Genomic DNA, 22,961 nt, shown 5'->3' with positions numbered 1-22,961 from the left:
AGATAGAAGAACATACAAATAATAAAAACAGAAAAATAGATGCCCATGAGGGAATGTAAAAGTGTGATTGGGTGTCACAGCTCACTATAGTTAAGGAAGTGTGGGATGAGGATCTGGAAAGGCCTCACAAAGAGGGAAACCTTGAGTAGAGTCTGAAAGGTGCCGGGAGCCCTCACCGCATGTAGGACAGCACACAGATGGGAAACGGGCATGAGGCATGGCAGCATGGGACTCACAAGTTCCATGTGATTGGATTGCAGAGTGCCAGTGAGGAAATGGTAGAGGAGGCTAGACAGAGAAGCAGAGAGCTGCACAGCCACATGGCCAAGGACGTGCTTAGAGAGAGGTACCAGGAATCAAGGCTGCTAGGCCAGTTAATCTGCCACATTAACCAAATAGTCAAGGCTGGATTTGAACCAGACATCAACTTTAGAGCTCTGGCTCTTGAACCAACATTGAATGTCTACTTGAGGACAAAATTGTTGTAACGTGAATCAAGTATGTTATTAATATCTTCTATCTCTTTTCTATTTGTTTCTATCTCTACAGTTGCCCCTCCTTCTTAATCTCTAGGTTCAAAGCCTCTCAGGTTGTCCCCTACCTAGAGAACTCCTTTACAGTGCTCCACTGACTCACATATCCCCACATGTCTTGATGTCAATGAGCTAAAGAGCCAAACTGGTCTTCACTAAGATTTCATGACTTACGGGGAAAAGAAGACGTAAAATATTCCTACAGGTTTGGCATTGCTAACTCAAAGTTAGGATTGGTAACTACAAGGAATATATTTAATGATGTGATAGCAGGTGTATGTATATGTTTATACACATGCATATTATACACATGTGCATATATATAATGTATGAATGTGAATGCATATAGCAACATGCATATACACACATATATTTATCAGGTTCATGTGTATGTATATTATATATATTTACTATATATATATATATATATATATATATATATATCAAGTATATAATGGACCATTCCAGACGAGGAAACTATATGATTATTTGACAGCTTCGTGGAGACTTCAGTATTCTATGATGCCAGCATGGCAGAACTAGAAAATAGACAGGTAGAATTTGGTTTACTACCTCAAACTGTTTGGGAGGAAGAAGACTCTATGATACTGAGTACAGAGACTCTAGTGGTAAGAGCACATTAGCAGATAAAGCGGCAGCAGCGATAGAGCCTCATTGTAAGGCCCTCTGGTGGGTACTTCGATTCTCTCATCAGTTGATGTGTCGCTGCACATGCTACTTAAGCAGTCAGTGATTTACAGAGCTTAAAACATCATCATGGAGGTCAAAGTTATAAAAAATTGCTGTAGAATTTAGTTGAATGAAGCCACATCATCCAAACTGTGGCTAATCTTGTTATCTCTGTGACTTTTTAAAGAACCATGTGCAGTGTGCATTCCTCTTATGTATGTCCCTTCAAAATCTGAAGTACTGTGTTTGGGAAACTGATATCTGATATCACCCACAAAAGCTGGGCGTTAACATTATGTCATATGCCATCACACATGGATTTATGTGGATCCGTAGACCTTTGGAGTTGTAAAGGTTATAGCTCCTTATCTTATAGGCAAGGGATACGATACGTGGATGGGTTAGTTCCCATGCTGGAGATGGCCCAGCTGGACTGGAACAGAAGTGGGAGGGAAACTGTAGTCTTTGGATCTCTGGTCCCATACTCATCCTATGTGCCTTGCAGAATTTCCATGCTTTACTATATGGCTTACTAAATCACATCACCCCTCACTTCTCAGAATACTAGATTCCAGAAGACTTAACTTGATCATATATGCGACATGGGAGACAAATAGTTTGGTGTCCTTGTTTCAGAAGCCTTGGTCTGCAAAATGGCTTTCATTTATAGATAATTTATTGAGTGATTTTCATATTATTAGACTAATGCTTTATTTACTTTTTTTGTTGGGAAAATACTCTTGGACAACTAAGATAATAAAGCCTTGAAAAATAACTATTATACATGACCAATTACTGTATTTCATAAAAATTTTAAAATGCAAAAAATGTAGTTAACATATTTTGTATTGTGAATATATATTTAGCTGATGGACTGTAACAGTTCAAATAGAATCATTTACAGCTTATTGAGTAAATAAAAGTGCTTCCATAAAGATTCACATGACACCTAGCTTTTATTTCAGGTAACTAATCTCTTTTTGAAAAATTGCTTAAATTTAGATTTACATGTGGGAGTACCAGAACACCTCAGCAATTTAAAAAGTAATTCAAATGACCATGGACTATACAAATTTAAAATGTAAGATCAGGTAGTGAATATTAACTTTTAATGGTCACTGATAAAGTTATTTAACTGTCTTTTACTCTCTGTGTAATATTAAAAGTGTTATGACATATTTCTGGATACTATTTGTAACAAGAAGAAGAGTTCATATTTACTTATTTTTTTTAACATCACGGTCTCAAATCAAGATTTCACCACAATTTTTGCTGCCTTTGTTTATAAGCTATTAAGTCTTAAAATCAGTTTTTTCCCATTTCATAAAAGAAAATTAATTTCATAAGTGTATAGGGTATAGCAAATTACCCTACTAACAAAAAAATGTTTTTTCGTTTACACAAAAGTAAATCTGTTTACTTGGTAGAGGGCCTACATTTTGGGGGTGCAAATCTTTAAAAAAAAATCTCTTTTTTAGGAAGTTATTTTCCGTGGTTAGGACATAAAACATCAGAAAGTAGCATGCAAAAAAAGTGAAAGTCTGATTTAAATACTCAACAACCCATTTCAAGAGGATTTAATTAAAAATGTGATATTAAATGAAAAGATGCTTTTAGTCTATGTAAAATAGACATATTAAAAAGTTAAGACAAGAAAGGGCAAAAGATGACCCTCTTTGTAGAGTGCCAGGACCCATAGAATATTAAGGAGAAACAAGTAGTTAGAGGCCTTCCCTAAAGGACCATCTTCCTAATTGTAATGTGCCAGGTTGATGGAATCATGAAAATAAGAAAGGAAATTTCAAGAACAGAATATAGATTTGAGTAAATCCTGTATACCTTTAATATTGCCAACAAGAGTGACTGGTCAGTGTGGCATAGTTATGTTTCTCTAGTCTAAGGCATTAGAACAAAGTAGAGACTCCATGACCTTCCTTGGTCCAATTTTGCACATTCCTCTCTTTTCATGTATAGTTTTCTTAGGCTAGAACTTGAAATATAAAGATGTAACAACAAACTTTTGAAGCCTTGCCTGACAGTTTTCTTTTACAATAGTAAAGAATACTATAGCTATAACTAAATTTTGTTAAGAAGAAAATCAGGCCCCACCATCATTTGCTTTTCTGGCACTCCCTTCGCCCTCTGGTCTGATAGAAGGAGAAGTTAGTAGATGGCACTATAGTCTTTATAGCAACAAAATCAAGTCAGGTAATGATGCTGCCCATTCAGACATACAGGGAAGTAAAATTTAGAAAAGGTGTTTCTGGGAGTTGTACAAGTGCAGGAAACCAGCCTCTGATGAAGTGAGATGCCTCTGTCCAGGTTCTGAACCGAAATGCGTAGGTCCAGTATTTCAGTTTTGCAAGTGAAATCTTACCAGCATTGCTAATCAGGGTTCACACCTGATTTTGGAAGGTCTTTTCCTTCCATCAGGTAAACTAAACCTTCTCCTTCATTAAGTCATTCAAGTGGTCATTTTAGGTGTAGTTTTTTTTCTTTAACTTCCAGCATAAAAAGGGATGATTTCCGTCAGCTGTAGGCTTGCAGTGGAGTATCAAGAAATCAAAAGAACAGAGATCAAAGAAAATTGCTGAACTAGGTGTTAGATGCAGCCATTGATTTTTCTCTAGTTGTAGTTAAAAAAAATCCACAAAAGTGGTAACATATACAACAGTCGCATTGCTAATACTTTCCTAAAGCCAGTGATGTCTCCCCTCTTGTTTTCACATGTAAAAATGGTTTTGTAGAATGTGACATAAGAAGGTAGATCCTTATATGCTAGTCGTCCTTATATCCTGTTCATGCTATTTTATTTTGAAGACTGTAAGAGAATCTACCAAAAAGATGTTTTTTTAAGAGTTTGTGGTATAAAGTGCAGTTTTTAATGGAGATGCTTATGACTATACTTATTATCTCAAGAACATTTATTTGCTGGGAATCTAGAAAATTCTGACATACAATTGATCTGTTGTTACTTAGTATCAATAAATGTCACAAAATAATACCTATCTGCTTTTCTGAAGAGACTTCATTCATGGCAAATGTTAACTACTCATTATCAGTGTTACTGTGGGCTTCATCAGAATATTAATTCTGTTTTCAAGTACTTCATGGTGGTGTGGATTTCTTTGATTTTACTTCTAGTAGTTTCTGGAAACCAGTAAGATTTTAAAATATGTGGCGAATAGTTTTCATGTTGCAGCCCCATGATTTGATACATGATTTCCAAATACTTTTAGTGGAACAGTTATTATTAAAACAGAATGGTGGCATTATTATCAAAGGAAAAGGCAAAAAGGTTCATTTCCCTGGCATTTTATATCTCAGTGTGCTATTTCCTAGAGGTCACTAGAATGGAGTTATTTTTCTTTGTGCTGTATTTGTCAATTACATGAGTAGGCTGATAGATTTTAAAAACATAAATACCCATAGTTCATTTTCTAAGAAGTTGGATCTTTCATATTATATAGCACATATTATATAGCATAATGAAATAAACACTCTTAGCATTGATTTATGTAGATTGCTGGTGGAAGCAGAGGCAAAGGTACCTGATTACATTGACTCTTAGATTCAATAACTTTATAAAAGTTTCATACAGTGTTTCCATGTGTAGGCAAACTCTCAAAAAGTTGATGACATGGAACACATAAGAGATTCAATCACGCTTGGAAAATAATATTTATATATTATCATTCAGATTATGGCAAAATTAGAAATGGCATTTCCATCCCATTTTGTATTACAATGATTATTAGCAACCCCCTTCCCTGTTTAGGGTTTTAGATTCTGTTTCAGAGTTTTCAATTCTATGTTTTTTCTTCTTTATATCATAGACAGGATCACGAGACCATTCAAATCTCTCCATTCCTTCAAGAGCTGCTCTTCCTGCTGACACAGTTAGTGTGGGGGATTTTTTGCCATTGAAAGCTGAACTGGATACAACTTACACTTTCTTAAAGGAGACATTTTTAAATCCTCTGACGTCATCTCACTCCTCTTCAGTGACAATGTCTGCTAATGCCAAACGACCAACGCAGATTGGATAATGACTTTGTGAAATAAAAAAAAATGCAGGAAGAGTTAACAGTACAATTAAAATTGTTTTGAAGGGGGATTTTCTTATCAGTTGAATTTTGTTTCAGCCCAGGTGGCAGTGGGTTTTTAAAAAATTGTGTGATATCTTGATGTGTGCAGGTACCTATGTCTCCTTGAATAATGAAATAACCAACTTTTTTCCTTCTAAGTTTTATTTATTATCACAGTTGCTCATTTTTATGTAACATATTTTTAAATGTTAAAGAATGACACATTTTGGGTAATTTCCTTCAGACTTAAAAAAATCAATAAGCCATTTTAGTCTCTATCTATCAAAGTTGTTTCATACTTGTCTATTTTAAAGCAGGGCCGCAATACTTTAATAGGATTGAAAGAGCTATTTGAAATGTATGCCAATGATTCCTGTCATTTCATGGCAGCCCTGCCATGGTTCACTGAGCCCCCTCTTCTCTCTTGTCAGCTCGGCTGAAGACAAGCATTTAGTTGCAAACTTTAAGCAGGTTGTGCAAAACAGAAATGATGTGACTGCTTTCCCTCCTGCACAATAATGTCACTCCTGGTCAATGTGAGAAGGTCAGGTTGCTCCTTGTAAAGCTACATGATACCACTTGCCCATTTGAACAAGTTAAGTTAACTGCTGAATCGGGTCCCTGCAGGCATCGAAAGCTCATCCTTTTATCAAGTCTGCATTTGATGAGAAAGTAGAGCAATTGTGCTGGCAGGATTTCTGTGGTGTGGTTAGGCACTTCATAAGGACAGTTCCCACACCAGGATAGCAGGTAATACTAAATAGTATAAGCTGAAAAACTTCAAGGTAATGGCTGTTTTGACCTTCAAAAGAGGCTCCTTTTTTTGTTTTGGTTGTTGGTAGGACCCAAGAGTGACGCCCATCTTTGATGCTGACAGAATTTAAAACAAGGCCATTGCCCTGCATTTTCTGCCTTGTAGCACACAAAAGTAAAATTGTATGTCAGGCCGAGATGTCGGGGAGCTGACAAGATGCCCCAGTGACATTTCAGCTAGAAAGAGCAAGTGTCTTGCAACCAAGTGGTCAAATATCAAATAATAGGTCAAGCAGGAAGGAGCTGGGTTCTAACCACAAAGAGGTTTCTGGTAACTTACTTGACAAGCTTTTGGGCGCTCTGTGGCTTGACAAAGTGATGTTCTGTTGGGTATCGCTAGACAGACTGTTCTGTATCGCCTTCAGAAGATCAGACATTGACATTGATTAAACTCTTTAACCCTTAAAGGTTAAATCCTTGCCGTTTGCATCATGGTAAGTGAAGAACAAAGAAATATCTGTAATATGTATTTGTTTTTGTATTAATCGTTTAACTCCTCAGTGCTATTAGCTTCTGATGTGAACTGTACTTTTTGACAGAGTTTTGATACAAAATCCATATTTTATATTATTTTGCACGATGGAGTTTTTCATTATGGATACATTAGAAAATAACAGTATGTATTATGGAACCTATCTTGTCTTATTTTTATAGTGACATTTGATCCAAATACAACCAACTTCTAAGAATTCTTCCTATTGGCCTTGGTAAATAAAATTTGTATGCTGTTTACATTATTTGCCAAATTAGCCAAGTGATTTATCCCATCAGAGGTGAAACTATTACTGTCCTACCATGTAGCACAATCCTATCTCTTACAGTACTGAGCCAGCATAATTAGCTTAAGTAAATATTTAAAAAACTGTTTATGTGAAGTAAAATTACATCTTTAACCAAATTTCTCTTAGTTCTTTCCTGGAATTATTTTTATTAACCATGCTGGGTTTTGAACATTACAGAATATGCCCTGTGTAACATAACATGCATGAAATTCAACTCACAAACTTATTGTAACACAGAAAATGTTATTGTTTTTATATCAATCAGAGAATAATTTCTGTGCGTTTCAAAACACTTTCTTCTGTCATTCCATACAACGATTAAGACATTATCTGTATAGAAATTGATATACAGCTTTTTAAAAGTTCACATAACATCTCTTCCAATTCCCACACTATAGAAACAGTGTTGCCCTATATCACTTATACATCTGTGTGTGTGTGTGTAGGTTTGTGTTGAATCTTTTTCCAGATTTTACTAATTTAAGAGGAATGAGCACCTATGTAAACTTAGCCTTGGAAAGTCCTGGGTTTTCTTGCCTTCATTTTACCATCTGTTAATGGGATGGATAGTGCGAAAAATAAAGGTGGGTATCTGATTTTACAGATACATTTTATACTGTAAACCCTGAGCCACAAATTCAAAAAGATTATTAAATCAAATCAAATCATGTCACATTTATAACCAACTATATGCTAAAGGCCAAAGAAACTGAAGGATGAGCCTCCTGAGTGATCATTAGTATTCACTACCAAATATAGTAATTTTTATACCATATGCTTTTTTCCCAGAAGTCAGACCCAGCAGGAGGAGAAGATTTAATGACATATCCTATGGAGATCTGAGGAACTCTAGACTGCTTCTGAGCATGTTAGTGACCAATCACTGCAGATTTGAGATCTGTGTTCTGTTGGCAAGGACAGTTGCTCTATCAGCTTCTTTACCTCCTTAAGAATGATATATAAAGTAGGCATTTCTCAGGAGAATGACTTCAAATATTTTTCTAAAGGAAAGGAATTTTTCTTTACACCTTAGTATGTGGATTTTCTTACTAACTTTCTGTGATCTAGAAAAATACCTATATCATCCATCACTATCAAAGGGATTCTTAGTTATTGTTCTGATATCTAAGTCACACTAACTTACTGAAGCTTTGCCTGAATTTTTAATATAAGCATTTTGGAATGACATAACACAAAGGCTGAGGTGTGGGAAATTGTTGGAATCGCCAGTTCAGTGATAATTTAAATAGTAGAATGGTAACATTGATTTACCAATTTCTAGCATTTATTAGACTTAGCAACACCATTTCACATTTATAATATATGCTTAATGAGATAATTACTATTTTCATGCTACTTTATTTACCAGTTACTTCTGAATTTCTTGTATAGATCATCTGAACATTGGTAAATCAATCCTATTTTACTGTACACTTTTAATAAATAAGTTTTCTACTATAAAAGGTGGAAAGTAACCCAATAAGTAGTGAGCCCAGAGCTCTAATTCCAAAGCCCATGTTATTTCCACTATGCCAGGCCTACTCAAAAAAAAATTCGCACTTTTTAAAGAGGAAAAAATTTCTAAATATTATCCTGCCCAGTTAAGAGTAATTTTGAAAAATGTGTTTTGTTTTGAAATCTAGATCACTTATCCATTGATTAGACAAAACAAAACAAAACACATCCATCCATATGACTAATAATGAGAAGAATGGTGAAGTTTGGATCTATCCTTCAAAGCAATACCCTTCATTACGTTGCCTAGTGTCACTAGTTCGACTGAGAGACCTCAGAGATCCTCTGAGACTTTCAGTTGGAAGATATTGATGATTAACTGGCCATTGATGGTCCTATAGAAAATAATGACACAGGCTAAGTAAAGCTGATCAAGAAAGTAATAACTTGTACAACTTCTAGGATAGAGGTGAAAATTCTAAAATATAGTTTTTGGACTGTTACGGTAGACTTGTTAAGGTACAATGGCCCCAAAGACATCTATGTCCTAATTCCCCGAACTTGTGACGGTTACCTTACATGGCAAAAGGGACTTTGTAGATATGATTAAGAATCTTGAGATGGGGAGATTATCCTGGATAATCTGGGTGGGCCCTAATGCAATCACAGGTGTCCTAATGAGAGAGGGAGGCAAGAGGTGATCTGACTACAGAAAGCAGAAGGCTCTGTTTAGCTTTGAAGGTGGAGGAAGGGGCCACGTGCCCAGGACTACAGGGGCACCTAGAAGCTACAAAGGGCCAGGAGACAGATTCTTCCCTCTGAGGCTCCAGAACAGTGAGAGAATACATTTACATTTGTTAATTTGTCACAGCAGCCATAGGAAACTAATACACCTAGTAAACTTTTAGTGTCTTTTAAAGAATCCTAGTACATTAATGTTTTTACATTTCCAGACAAAAAAAAATTGTTCCTTCTTTTAAATTATCCTTATCAATTGCCTTCATAACTTGAATTTCCAAAAAATTTTTAGGTTCTCATTTTATATTCCTGGCTTCTGAATATTATAAGCAGTAATTTTTTCTATGTTTGGGCATTTAATCACTCAATTGCTATCATTGTTGATAATGATAATTTTAAAAACTTTTTTAAAGATTTCTTTTTTTGAGAGAGATTGAGTGTGCAAGCTCAAGTGGGAGGAGCAGAGGGAGAGGAGAATCCCAAGCAGACCCCTTGCTGGACGAGGACCTCCACACAGGGTTCAATCCTATGACTGAGATCATGACCTGAGCTAAAACCAAGAGTTGGATGCTCAATAGACTGTGCCACCCAGGCACCCCCATTTTTGATAGTTTTAAATGAACCTATGATTTCAACAGGTATTTTAATTTCTGTAGTATTAGAAAGGTATCTTTTAATGTATAAATTTATCTTAAAGGTTTACTTTAAATAATTGTTTTTATTTGATTCCCACTGTTGGCATATTTTTATAGCTTTCTTACAAAAGAAATTCAGCTTGAAAGAAGTTATATTAATCATAGCTTCAAATAATGACTTGGAATTTATAAATTATATCTTAAACACGCCAGAGTATTTTCCTTTACTGTTTACCCATGAGCTCACCACATGTCCCTGGTCATTTATCTATGACTTTTTGCTACAACTGAAGCAAAATAATTTTAATAATTTCCCCAAACAATAAAATCCTTGAAAATTTTTTTTGCACACTATTTGAATCTATTTTATCTTTACTTTGGTGAAACCATATAGTTTTTGTTCGAATGATTTAGTTCAATGAGAGCAATTTTCACTAAAATGATTAAGTATTCAATAATGAAACCTAAAATATTGATGATTTATGCCCAGAGCATTAAATATTCAAGTACAGCAAAAAAACAAAGCAAACCAACAAAAATGCCTCTAGTTCTGTAAGGTATGTACCTAACCCTCCTGATTATGTGAGACAGAAATGTGTGTATCAACATATTGGTAGAAGAGCTCCTTCTTTTCTCTCAAACCATGGCAACTTTATTCTAAGACTCTTCTCTGGTTGTGGAAATGTGTTGATTGGCATACCCCAATATCAGATGTCCTGTGAGTTCATACAGCAGGTGCTTACATATTTTCTCTGAACCACTCCCCACATAATCTTTTGGTCTGTTTGTTTGTTTAAAATAGATCTCACTCTTAAGGGGTCCCAAACTGTATCTTCTGTATAAATTAAATTTGCATTGACATCTTGAAGGGAAATTTTGTTCTTAATCTTTTTGCAGCAGGGAGACCTAATTGATACTGCATTCTATAAGTTGTAAAATACTTGGATACACTATGGGAAGGAGACAAAACAGAATTTTGATCTTTATCCTAAATCATCTTGTATGCAGGGTTGTTAGAGGCTTAGTCATATGTTTTCAAAGCACTGACCTTAAGGCTAGCCATGCAGCAGAAGCTCCACATAGGTTTTGAAGACTACTGGGTTAATGTTATCTGAAGACTTTTCTTTTTTTTTTTTGTGGTTTAATTGAGTCATGCTTCATTGTCTTTTATTGCATGTTAATGCCAGTGGAATGCTGATTGTTGACAGAATCCTCCCAGTGAAGCGGCTCCAGAAATGTTGTGCTGCTATAGGAAACTATGTAAAATAAAAAGTCTTATTTAGATCTGAAGAAGACTCAGCTGACAGGTTAAGAGCTATCAGATATTCATAAATATTCACTAATGACAAGAATATAAGGGGAGCCACCTTTCCTGGATCCCTTCTATGTTTTAGGGTATGTCTCTAAGGGAAAAATCTTAAATGCAATCCAGAATGGATGGAATCATATTGGATGCCTAGTAAAATGCACCATTTAAGGAATAAATACAGTAGGTATAATAGAACATCTGGTTTTTGCCTTTGTTCTTTCAACAATAAGCAAAATATATTTATTATTTACCTTTTCTAAGCTTACTTATGGCCTGAAAGTAAGAGGCTTCCACAGTAAAACTGCATGGAAAGCTCTTGAACTTGTACACTCCCTGCAAATCATTTAGGACCCGGGGTTTAAAGGCAACAGTTCATTCTAGCGACCTTGATGTACAGCTGCCCGTTGAACCCACGGCAAGTGCTTTTATGGTCGCAGAAACACCATCTGTGAATACACTTAAGTTTTCCTCTGGGTTGGGAAGAAATATTTTAAATATGTGCTGTGAAGACTAGAGAAAGAGAGAGATTCCCATGAAGCAGCGTTCACATTCACAGCATTACACTTGTGTTTTCAGTAATTAATGGTAGTGATGTTCTTACTGAAGTGTGCCTGAGCCCAGGATGCCTTGAAAGACGCAGACATTGCAGGGAGGGCAGCCAGCACAGCTCCAGAGGGCACTATCTACACCACAGTCTCCACGACCAGTGCACAACCTGTGTGGCTGTACATGACAATCCTGGCACACGGGGATGCCAGTATAAGCTTCAGAGTCACTTCGTAATCTGCACAGCTTCTTTCTAATCCATAGGGAGACAGAATCGCTGTTCCCCATAAAGAGAGACTCCTGAGGAAATCCAGCGCAGTTTTCCTGAATGTCACATTAACGAGACTGGAAACCTTGTGTCACTTTCTCATTAAATAATTTTCCCAATTGGCAATCACCCATTGAATACATTTACTTACTTCATAACAATTCAAATAAGAATTCAAATACTTAGAGTGCCTGCCTGCATATATTTTTAAAATAACAGCTTTACTGAAATATAATTCACATGTCATGCGGTTCATTCCATAGTTTTTAGTGTATTCTGAGGATGTGCAACCCTCACCACTTTCTAATTCCAGAATAAATTCTTGTTACTCCAAAGAAAAACTCCACACCCGTTGAGCGATTTCTCCCAGCCTCTGGCAACCATAATCAACTTTTTGTCTCTCTAAATTTGCCTGTTCTGGACATGTCATATAAATATAATCATGTGTGTTGCCTTTTTTAACCTGGCTTCTTTTATTTAGATTTATGGTTTCAAGTTTTATTCATACTGTAGCATATTTTAGCCCTTCATACCTTTTTAGGTGGAATAGTATTCCATTGTATGGATATACCACATTTTCTTTTTCTCCCATTGAGTGACATTTGGCTTGTTTCTACTTTTGGGTTATTATGAAGAATACTGCTATGAACATTTCTGTGCAAGTTTTTGTGTGGACATGTTTTTATTTCTGTTGCATATACCTCTATGAGTGGAATTGTTGGGTCATGTGGTAACTCCAAACTTAAGTTTTGGAGGAATTTTCAGACTGTCTTCCAAAGTAACTGTACCATTTTACCTTCCCACTGACAATGAATAAGGTTTCTAATCTCTCCACATCCTTGTCAGCACTTGTTGTCCTTTTCTTTTTTTAAAGATTCACTTATTTATTCAAGAGAGAAAGGGAGGTGGGGGAAAAGCAGAGGGAGATGGAGAGAATCTGAAGCAGACTCTCCACTCAGTGGGGAGCTCAGTATGGGGCTTGATCTCATAATCCTGAGATCATGACCTGGGCCGAAATCAAGAGTCAGATGCCCAACTGACTGAGCCACCCAGGCATCCTGTGTTGTCCATCTTTTTTATAATAGCCATCCTAGAGAGTGTGATGTGACATCTCATCATGGTTTAGATTTGCCTTTGCTAATGATTAATGGTGTTGTATCTTTGCATGTCCTCATTGGCCATTTGTATATCTTCTTTGGAGAAATGACTATTCAAGTGTTTTGCCTATTTTTATTTGATTTATTCATTTTTTTAAATTTTTGAGTTGTGGGGATCCCTGGGTGGCTCAGCGGTTTGGCGCCTGCCTTTGGCCCAGGGCGCAATCCTGGAGTCCCGGGATCAAGTCCCGCGTCAGGCTCCCGGCATGGAGCCTGCCTCTCCCTCTGCCTATGTCTCTGCCTCTCTCTCTCTCTGTGTCTATCATGAATAAATAAATAAATAAATCTTTAAAAAAAAAGATTTTGAGTTGTAAGAATTCTTGATATATATTTATATATATTTATATATATATATCTATCAAATATATATAAATATGTGTGTGTATATATATATAAATAAATATTTTATTCCATTCTATATGTTGTCTTTTCACTTACTTAATAGTGTCCTTTAAAGTTACAAAAGTTTTTAGTTTTGGTTAAGTCTAATTTTACTGATTTTTTTTCTTTTGTCACTTATGCTTTTTGTGTCATCTCTAAGAAGCCATTGCCTAACCCAAGTTTACAACGATTTACTCTATTTTCTTCTAAGAGTTTTATAGTTTTACTTCTTATATTTAAGTCAATGATCCATTTTGAGTTAATTTCTGTATATAGTGTGAGGTTGGGGTCCAAATTCATTCTTTTTTCATGTGGTTATCCAGTTGTCCCATTTTTTTAAAAGACTATGCTTTCTTCATTGAGTTGTCTTGGCACTTAAAAAAAAAATCATTTGACTGTAACTATAAGGGCTTATTTCTAAACTCAGTTCTATTACATTCATCATGTATATCTCTTCTTAGGACTGCACGTCTTGTGTACTGTAGCTTTGGAATTAATTTTGTGCTTGCAAAGTGCTAGTCCTCCAACATGTGTGTGTATGTATATATATATATATATATATATATATATATACACGCGCTCTATTTTGGGTCTCTTGCAATTCCATCTGAATCTTAGGCGCCTTTTTTTGTCAAATGATCTTTATACGTCTATTGAGATGATCATGTGCTTTTGTCCTTTATTCTTTAATATGATGCATTCCATTGGTTAATTCTCACATATTAAACCAACCTTGCATTCCAAAGAATAACCCTCACTTGGTTACAGTGTGTTGTATAATTCTTTTTTTGTGTGTCACTGGATTCCATTTACTAGAATTTGTTGAAATTCTGTGTCTCTGTTTATAAGGTATATTGGTCTGAGGTTTTATTTTCTTATGATGTGTTTGACTGATATTAGGGTAGTACTGGGCTTATAGAATGAATTGAGAAACTCTTCATCCTATTTTTCGGAAGAGTTTGGAAAAGATAGACGTTAATTTTTCTTTATACATTTAATAGAGTTTACCAGTGAAGCTATCTGGACCTGGGACTTTTTTAATGGGAAGTTTAAAAAGCTATTTTAAAAAATCTTTTTAAGTTTTGGTAAAATATACAAAACATAAAATTTACTATTTTAATTACTCTAAATATTACTATTAATTTTTGAATTATTAATTTGTTCTTTTTGCTAAGACCAGGCTGTGTGTTTAGCAAAACTTTGATGAAGACTTGAGAATAACTTAAGGGAGTTTTATCAAAGAAAAGAAAAAATTTAAAACTAAAAATAGACATAAAGACTCCCAATGTTCTTAGGAAAATCCCTTCCACAGAGTCCCTCTCCTTGGTCTGCTGCCATGTTTTAGAGGCCAACTTACCTCTCCACAATGGGTGTGCTCTATGGTGTTTCCTTTACTCAGACTCCAAGTATTCTACCCATACATGAAGTGAGTCCTTGAAAGAATAGGGAAAATAGGTCAGCTTTCCTTCCAACCTACTTCTTAGCCAAAGTCTACTGACACATAATAAATCAAATTTTAGATATAATTACACAAAGCAGTTGATGTTTTCTGGAAATTCTAAATTTCAAATTATTATCTTGGCTTTACCTTCATAGAGTCGAAGTCTATTGAAGTAGTTTTTCCACAACAAGAATAATCAGCCTCTCAAAGTAGATTCAAGCAACTAAATTTCTGAAAATACACACTATTTTCAAGATTTCAAAGGCTCCAGAGCTGATTCTTTTTTTTTTAATTTATTTTTTATTGGTGTTCAATTTGCCAACATATAGAATAACACCCAGTGCTCATCCCATCAAGTGCCCCCCTCAGTGCCCGTCACCCAGCCAGAACTGATTCTTAACCTGGACTCAAGTCAAAGTTCTTGAGCTTCCCCTCGTCTTAGTGATCTTCCTTGCTCATGGCCCAGAGAAGGGATGTGGCAGCTGATGCTGTGCTCCCCCCCACAGCACCCTCAGCATCTGGATTCCATTCCTGAGACAGTAGCCTACATGTAGGGTCTCTGTGCCCCCCGTGCTCATGTATTCCAATCCGGATTCTCTCTCAATGTAAACCTACTAAAACTATTTTCTTAAAAGCCATTTCTCATGGCTTAAAACCATCTTCAAAGATCTTTTCTCCAGCCTTCCCAAATTGTAGAAGGTCCTTGGCATTTGTCTGGGGCTTGTCATCCTACTTGTGTAGACATTTGTTTCCTGTTATAATAGCATGATGCATATTTTAGGGTGTTGCTCACAGGGTTGTATTTTTTTTTAAACAAGTTCGAAGCATCTGCTACAGACTGAATTGTGTTTCTTCAGAATGCCTGTGTTAAAGCCCTAGCCCCCAGTGTGATGGTGGGCTATTAGGAGGTAATTAAGGTTAGATGAAGTCTTGAAGGTAGGGCCTTCACAATGGGATTAGTGGCTTTACAAGAAGAAGAAGAGTGAGAGTCTCTCCCCTGTGTAAGGACACTGCAAGAAGGTGGTTGTCGGGATCCCTGGGTGGCGCAGCGGTTTAGCGCCTGCCTTTGCCCCAGGGCGCGATCCTGGAGACCCAGGATCGAATCCCACGTCGGGCTCCCGGTGCATGGAGCCTGCTTCTCCCTCTGCCTATGTCTCTGCCTTTCTCTCTCTCTCTCTCTCTCTGTGTGACTATCATAAATAAATAAAAATTAAAAAAAAAAAAGAAAAAAAATAAAATTTAAAAAAAAAAAAAAAAAAAAAAAGAAGGTGGTTGTCTGCAAGCTGGGAAGACAGCCTCTCTTGAGAGCTGAATTGGCTGGCTCGTTCATCTTGGTCAGCCTCTGCCTCCAGAGCTGGGAGAAAAAAAGTGTTGGTGAAGCCATCCTGACTACGGTATTTTGTTACCGCAGCCTGAGCTGACTAAGACAGCATCCTAACTTCCAAAGTGAGTGTCTAGTTAATGTAAGCAGTCCTGATTTATGTGTAAGAGGATGACAAAGAGGTGGAAAGATTTGCCTACAGTAGATAAGCAAAAGATTTTGAAGTAGTAGTTACCTAAACAATGTTAGGTGCTCTTTGTGGATAGAAATACCCAGCTCATTTTAAAGTAGGCCAGAAAAACTGGGAGATTCTTACTACTTCAGAAACAATGCCATACCTTTTCTTCTCCCTTCTCTCCCCCCTCCCCCACCCCTCTTTTCTGGCTCCGTCTGTCTCTTTTCCATATACTCTCAGCATGACTTCCTAAAGGTACAGATTAAATGGTTGGGGTTATTTGAAAAAGTGTCTGAAGTTCTCCTCCCAGCCAAAGGAATTGTACTATAAAGTAGAATAATGTGAAAAGGAGGAGTTTGTCTTTTTCATGCACAATAAAAAGCTTTCGATTCTTTTAATAACTGAAAAGGTTTGTACTTCTGTTGGAGTCTCTAAGAACTTCTGATAAAGTTCATATTGTAGTTGTAGTTTATTTCATGAACTCGGAGAATGCAGACTTCGGCGAAGCTTCTGGCTTTCTCCGCACACTTCCTCTCTTATGGAGCATACATCAGTATGAAGAATGCAAATTAAGGGGGTCTGTTTAGAACTTAATGTAAAGGAAGAGATCATAGCACAAACATAGACTTTGTGCACTTCTCAGGACTTCTTATCAATCAGCAGTAATTGAGCTTGGATTGTGTTTATGGCCCGGAGTGATGGTGTGAGAATTTAGAACCAGATTCACTCAGCAGCTGTGTGACTATAGGCATGTTATTTAACCTCGTGTACTTCAGATTCCTCTCAGGAAGAAGGGAGATAATGACACTTTTTTTTTTTTGTTCCCAAGCTCTTGTGAACATTCTGTGAGGGAATATTTGCGCACAGCTAAATGGCACAGAGTAGTCACTGTCTCCAATGAGGGGTAATTTGATTACGAGGCATTGAATCTCCCTGAAAATTATTGGAAGGAAAGCAGAATAATTCATGGAACCCCAGGGCAAGGAGTGCCACCCGGCCTGCAAAGGAAGCAGAAAGTCCTGCTTGTTAGGACGTGGCCTCTTTCTCATCTGTGTGTGAGCTCCCTGTTCCCTCACCACTGCTGCTTCTCCTTCCCTGCTGACTAGCTCTCCCAGCTCCATTTCCTAATGGCTCAGGTATGGCCACCATAGCTCTGGTTCACATAATTTTCCAGTTTAAGACCCCCAAAAGAGCTTAGCCTGGAGCCCTTGAGTCTTTGTGGCCCACCTTCCTAAGGTCATCTGTGTGCGCAGAGAGCAGGGCCTCTGTGTGGGCCACCACCAGCTCGGCGGAGGTGCCGGGGAGAGCCTGTGGAGATGTGGTGGATTCTCTAAGAAAGTGCTGGTGGGGGTGAGGGCATCTCCAGAAAAGTCTCTCAAAAAGCAGTGACTTCTGTTCTTCCTTGAAGTCACCTCTGACTCATAAAGCCACCTAATCATGTCAGTTTTAATCCTTGATTTCTGCTGCAGCACTGAACTGGGGACTAGTTCCTGCTTCTTGAAGCTCAGATCGTAGCTTCCACATAAGTATGCCGTCCTGGTTAGCCTCCTACTTCTTTGATAGAGATATTTTCTGTTCTGACCCCTCCTCCTCTTTTCCATGAAATAATCGACACTTTTTAAGGTTGTGTGTTGATGGCTACTCTCTTTCCCCTAGTTGTCTGTCCCTTCTTGTGCTCAGGACACAATGCTTGTCAAGTCAACGAGAGTCCTCCTTTCTCTTTCTTCTTCTATCCTTAATTTCATAGGAATATCTGGCTTTTCTTTTTAAAATATGACATTATTACTATTTTTTAGCTTATTTCCCAGACTCTTTTCCAAATGTTTTGAGACCAGGTAATAATGTAATATTTCCTATATTTTATGCAGTTTGTATCATGGGTTTTGTGATAAGTTTTGGGGTGTGTGTGTGTGTGTGTGTGTGTGTGTGTGTGTGTGAATCTCTGGAGTATGTAAAGAATAGCTAGGAAAGCAGCTTAGTAGGTACTTAGCACCTTTTTAGGGGATCCTCACTTCTCCCAAAGTCCCACAGGCAATTGTTCCTGGATAAATAGTGTTTGGGAAATCTCTTTGAGCCAGATAATTGTGTAAGGAGTCATAATAATCCACTCATTGAGATGGATGTGATTGTCTGAGATGAGAACTGTCTATAATAATCATTTTACTTATGTTTATAAACCCAAAGGTGAATAAGAACTAAAAATCTCTGTGTGTGCGTGCATACGTGTATGTGTTGGCCTTTGGAAACTAAGCACCACCGTGCCAACTCTATCTCAACTGCAAGATAAGGAAGAAATTTGAAGTAGGGAAATCAGAAACTCTTCTCCAAAACCATCTTTCCATCCAGAAGCATTGAAGTTTCTAATCCATTGTGGGGTAGAAGCCAGGAGAGTCTGTAATCCTTGGTGTCAGAAGAGACTGCAGTGTAGTCTTACATCAAGCAAAACTTGGCAGTGTGGCTTTGAAATAGTAGAGTCCAGGTGGGCAACAAGACAAGAAAGATAATGCCAGTGCCACAGGCCCTGGAACAAATATGAGTCACCACAGGTAATTTGAAGTCCTAACACCTATTATGGTCAAAGAAGGTGCAGACATCCAGGGCTCAGGAAGCATGCCACAATGGATGGAATGAAATACAGCTTCATGCCTATCTAATTAAGAGGATTTTTTTAAAAAAGATTTTATTTATTTATTCATGACAGACACACAGAGAGAGAAAGAGGCAGAGACACAGGCAGAGGGAGAAACAGGCTCCATGCAAGGAGCCTGACGTGGGACTCGATCCTGGGCCTCCAGGATCACGCCCTGGGCTAAATGCAGTGCTAAACCGCTGGTCCACCAGGGCTGCCTGAGAGGATCTTTTAAATGATGATAACTCTGTGCCAGTAATAGTGCCACTGTGGGTGGTATGTAAATAAGTACAATAATTCTGGAAAGCATTTGACCTTATATATAAAATAATCTTTGGGCAGCGCAAAGATTGGGTGGGTGGGTGGCTCAGTGGTTTAGTGCTGCCTTCAGCCCAGGGTGTGATCCTGGAGACCCAGGATCAAGTCCCACGTCAGGCTCCCTGCATGGAGCCTGCTTCTCCCTCTGCCTGTGTCTCTGCCTCTCTCTCTCTCTCTCATGAATAAATTAATAAAATATTTTTAAAAAATCTTTAAGTTCATTACCTTTGATCCAACTTCTAGGAATCTGTCCTAAGGAAATAACCATATGCATACTAAGATTTCTCTGTGTGATATGCATCACAAGGTTATTTGTAAAAACAAAATAAAGGATTGTCAAATAAATTTTATCTTCATAAGTGGTCTATAATGGTCCACATTAAGAATCATGGCTTCATAGAGTGCTTCCTGACATTGCAAAGTCCTCATGATTTGGTGTTTATAAAAAAAATAAGACGTGAACTATATATGGAAACTACTCTTTTTCTTGACTTTCTACTCACAGATTTTTAGAGATGTGAACTGAGGAGGTTGATTTTACCCAACAACAACAAACGTTGAGCTAAATTTAAAGCCACTATGGACTGTTGAACAAATAAATTTGCATTTCAGAACCAAGCCTATTTTTCTCTATGTGAAATGACTTGTTTTGTCTCTCCATGTGTGTATAATGTAAATATCTACACTGGTATATATTTGAGAGAAAACACACCAAAATACTACCAGCAGTGGAATTATGAGTATTTTTAAATTTTCTTTATAATTTTTATTTCATTATACTTTTCTACATTTCTAAATTTCTACCATGCGCATCTATACTTTTATGTTTGATTAGAAGAAAATAAACTATAAAAATGCAAAAGATTGTTTGAAGACAGCACAAGAAGGGAGGCTTTATAATATAGCAAATGTACATAGTCTTGCTTGAAATAATGCAATACACCAAGTGAAAAGACTGGTGGTTGTTGTCTTGATGAATCATACAAATTCCTTTCCTTCCTAAATTGAGTAAGAGATGCATTTGCAGGGAAGCCATCTGACTGTGTAGTCAGACTGCTTCCTTCCATTCAATCAGTACCCTTTATTTAGTCTACAGGACATCAGTGATACGAACACTGTTAATAGGGACAGTCCTCTATTGGGGTGTATCTTCATAGCCAGGCTCTGTGCAAAATACATTACTCATATTTATCTCATAATTTCCAACACTGCTCTTTTGCGACTCTCTTTCACAGATGAGGATATTTAGACCCACAGAGATTAAGTGACTTGCCCCAATTAAGCAATGAGGGAATGTCATACTCTCCTGACCCCCCAACTTTGATATACTAGAAAGTACTGGCAATTTAGGAATAAGAAGGTATACTGTGATATGTGGAATAATTGACCATCCAAAGATGATGCTTACAAAAAGAGAGAGAAAAAGAATATGAGTCCCTTACCCTTTGGCAAACCCATTGGGAGTCTTGGAAGAGTACTTGGCAGCATCCATTAAGAAGTGGCTGGACTAGTTCTTGAGTTTTGTGTGCAGCTGTAGATGAGGTCAGATAGATCAGCTGATCAATGGAGAATTTCAGGGCATTCTTTTCTTCCCAGTATTGGCTAGTTGTAAACTCTGTACTTGGTTGAAAGACACTACAGAACCAAGTGAGGAGCAAGGAGGGATAACTTAGTAGAGGAATGAAAGCAGAATTTTAAGAAACTGCTGATGTTTAGGAAATGAAAGGGGCTGATAATAGCAATTAATGATTGTGAAATCTGGGCCTCTGCTGTGAGTCTTAAAACCAGTTCTAAAACAGAAGAAGATTAAAATACATATTGATCTGCTGATGGGCCAAAGGTAAAGTTTAAAAGCAAAGCATTGACCAATATGTATTACATTAATTAAACCCTTCTCTGGGATGTGAATAAACACAAGCTGATAACTAGTATCTGTGAGTTCCTGAATTGATTCCGCATTGAGTATACTTCAAAGATGCAGGGCCATGTCCGTCTGCAATCACCTTCAGAAAGGCTGTCTTGCTGCAGAGGAATGCCATAAGACACTCAAAGTTTTCGTGTGCAACTGATCCCCCTACTTACTTTACTAATGCAGCGGCTGTAATAGCAACAGGCTTTGAAGTGCAAAGCTTTCCTGGAGTTATGCACTCATTAAAAACCACCACGCTTTCATAAAATCCAGGAACTTTAATGGGAAGGATTTCACAGTAAGAGGGCAGCAAGAATCTGCATTGCCCTGATCCATGCCCCCTTACTTGCTTGCCTGGCATCCACTGAAGGTGTGGACCGTCTTATTCAACCTTTGACCCAGCACTCTGTAAAACCCATGAGGACCTTGGACAACTTTCCTGTTGATGTATATGTAGGTGATTGTTTCCATTCTGTTATTTATTTCATTCATTTTTTCCCATATGGCCGATTAACAAAGGTTCTGTAAGGATCCTAAAGGAACCAAGAATCTTATTAATGAAGAAGTACTACGGGTATTTAGAATGTGGCAAGGGTGGTATTTCAAATCAGCGGAGGATAGATGGCTTGTTCTGTACATGACATCAGAATCACTGACAGTCATTTGGAAAAAAATAAAACTAGAACGCTTATGCCAGAGTAAAGTCCAGAAAAGAAAAGATTTAAATACTTGAAAACTACAAATATACTAGAAATATACATAGATGATTTGTTTTCATGCTATTACTATAGAGAAGGCCTTTCAATGCAAGGCTCCAAACCTAAAATTCGTAACAGAAAATGCTCATAAATTTGACCATGTACAAATTTTAAATCTTATAAAGAAAAACATATGTCAAGCAATGTCAGAAGATAAAAAGCTAGAGAAAAATGTTTACAACGTGCATCAGAAAATGAGCCAGTATCTTTAACATTTAAAGAACTCTTAAAAATCAATATGAAAAAAGTAAACACTCCAATAAAAAATGGGCGAGAACATGGGAGCATCACTTTCCAGAAAAATAAATACAAGGAGATTCACAGCAGCCATATTTATAAAAGGCAAATCTTGGAAATTAAGTTATTCAATGACATGAGTTACTAAATTATTATAACAGCTGTTAAAAAAGAATGAAATAGATTTATGTATATTGATATTGAAAAATGATCATAAGTCCAAAATAATAGTTTTAATTTTAAAATACACAGCAGGATGGGTCACAATGTTTCCTATAATCCCATTGGTATATAGGAACATATGTCAGTCTGGAAGGACACACAAATTAATGGTTAATTCTGGGGATTAGGATTGGAATATAAAAGTATAATTTTAGTTTTCTACTGCTTGAATTCTACCTCGCATTATTTTTATAAGTTGAAACACTATATAATTAAATAAATATGAAGGCAAATTGGAGTAACGGCTCAAACCAGATAATGAAAATGGAACCTAATACCCAATGCATAATGCTTTGAGAAAGAATGACCAACCAGGCTTAATCCTGAATTGGTACAGGGTGAGAGGTTGTCCACTGGTGTCCTGGATCTCCCGTTCTTTAATCATCTCTGTCATTTGGATCCTTCAGGATGCTGACCCTCAGCATTTGAGTTAGGGATGCAAGACATTTATTGAAGAATAATGATAAGGGGGGGTCAGGGAGAGGGAGCAGGATGGGGGAGGAAAAGCCTTGTCTGCGGTGATCTGTCACCTGTAAGAGGCACAGAAGGGAAGAAA

The 22,961-nt window shown here is 37.1% G+C and overlaps 1 protein-coding gene across 9 annotated transcripts in view; it reads left to right on the top strand.

Annotated features, from left to right (window-relative positions):
• The window catches only part of CCDC171 (coiled-coil domain containing 171), a 340,332-nt gene that overhangs the window by 297,680 nt on the left and 19,691 nt on the right, over window positions 1–22,961 (top strand). For 7 of the 9 annotated variants that reach the window (XM_041762320.1, XM_041762315.1, XM_041762313.1 and 4 more), the window contains one exon: window positions 5,060–9,835. The exons of the other annotated variants lie outside the window; for them this stretch is intronic. In XM_041762320.1, the coding sequence (XP_041618254.1) occupies window positions 5,060–5,272 (213 nt within the window). In that variant the 3' untranslated portion in view covers window positions 5,273–9,835. Of the gene's footprint in view, window positions 1–5,059; window positions 9,836–22,961 lie in introns of those variants that run through there. 9 annotated transcript variants of the gene reach the window in all.

This window comes from Vulpes lagopus, chromosome 7, assembly GCF_018345385.1.
Source record: "Vulpes lagopus strain Blue_001 chromosome 7, ASM1834538v1, whole genome shotgun sequence".
NCBI lineage: Eukaryota > Metazoa > Chordata > Mammalia > Carnivora > Canidae > Vulpes > Vulpes lagopus.
This window is presented reverse-complemented; position numbering and strand designations above follow the sequence as displayed.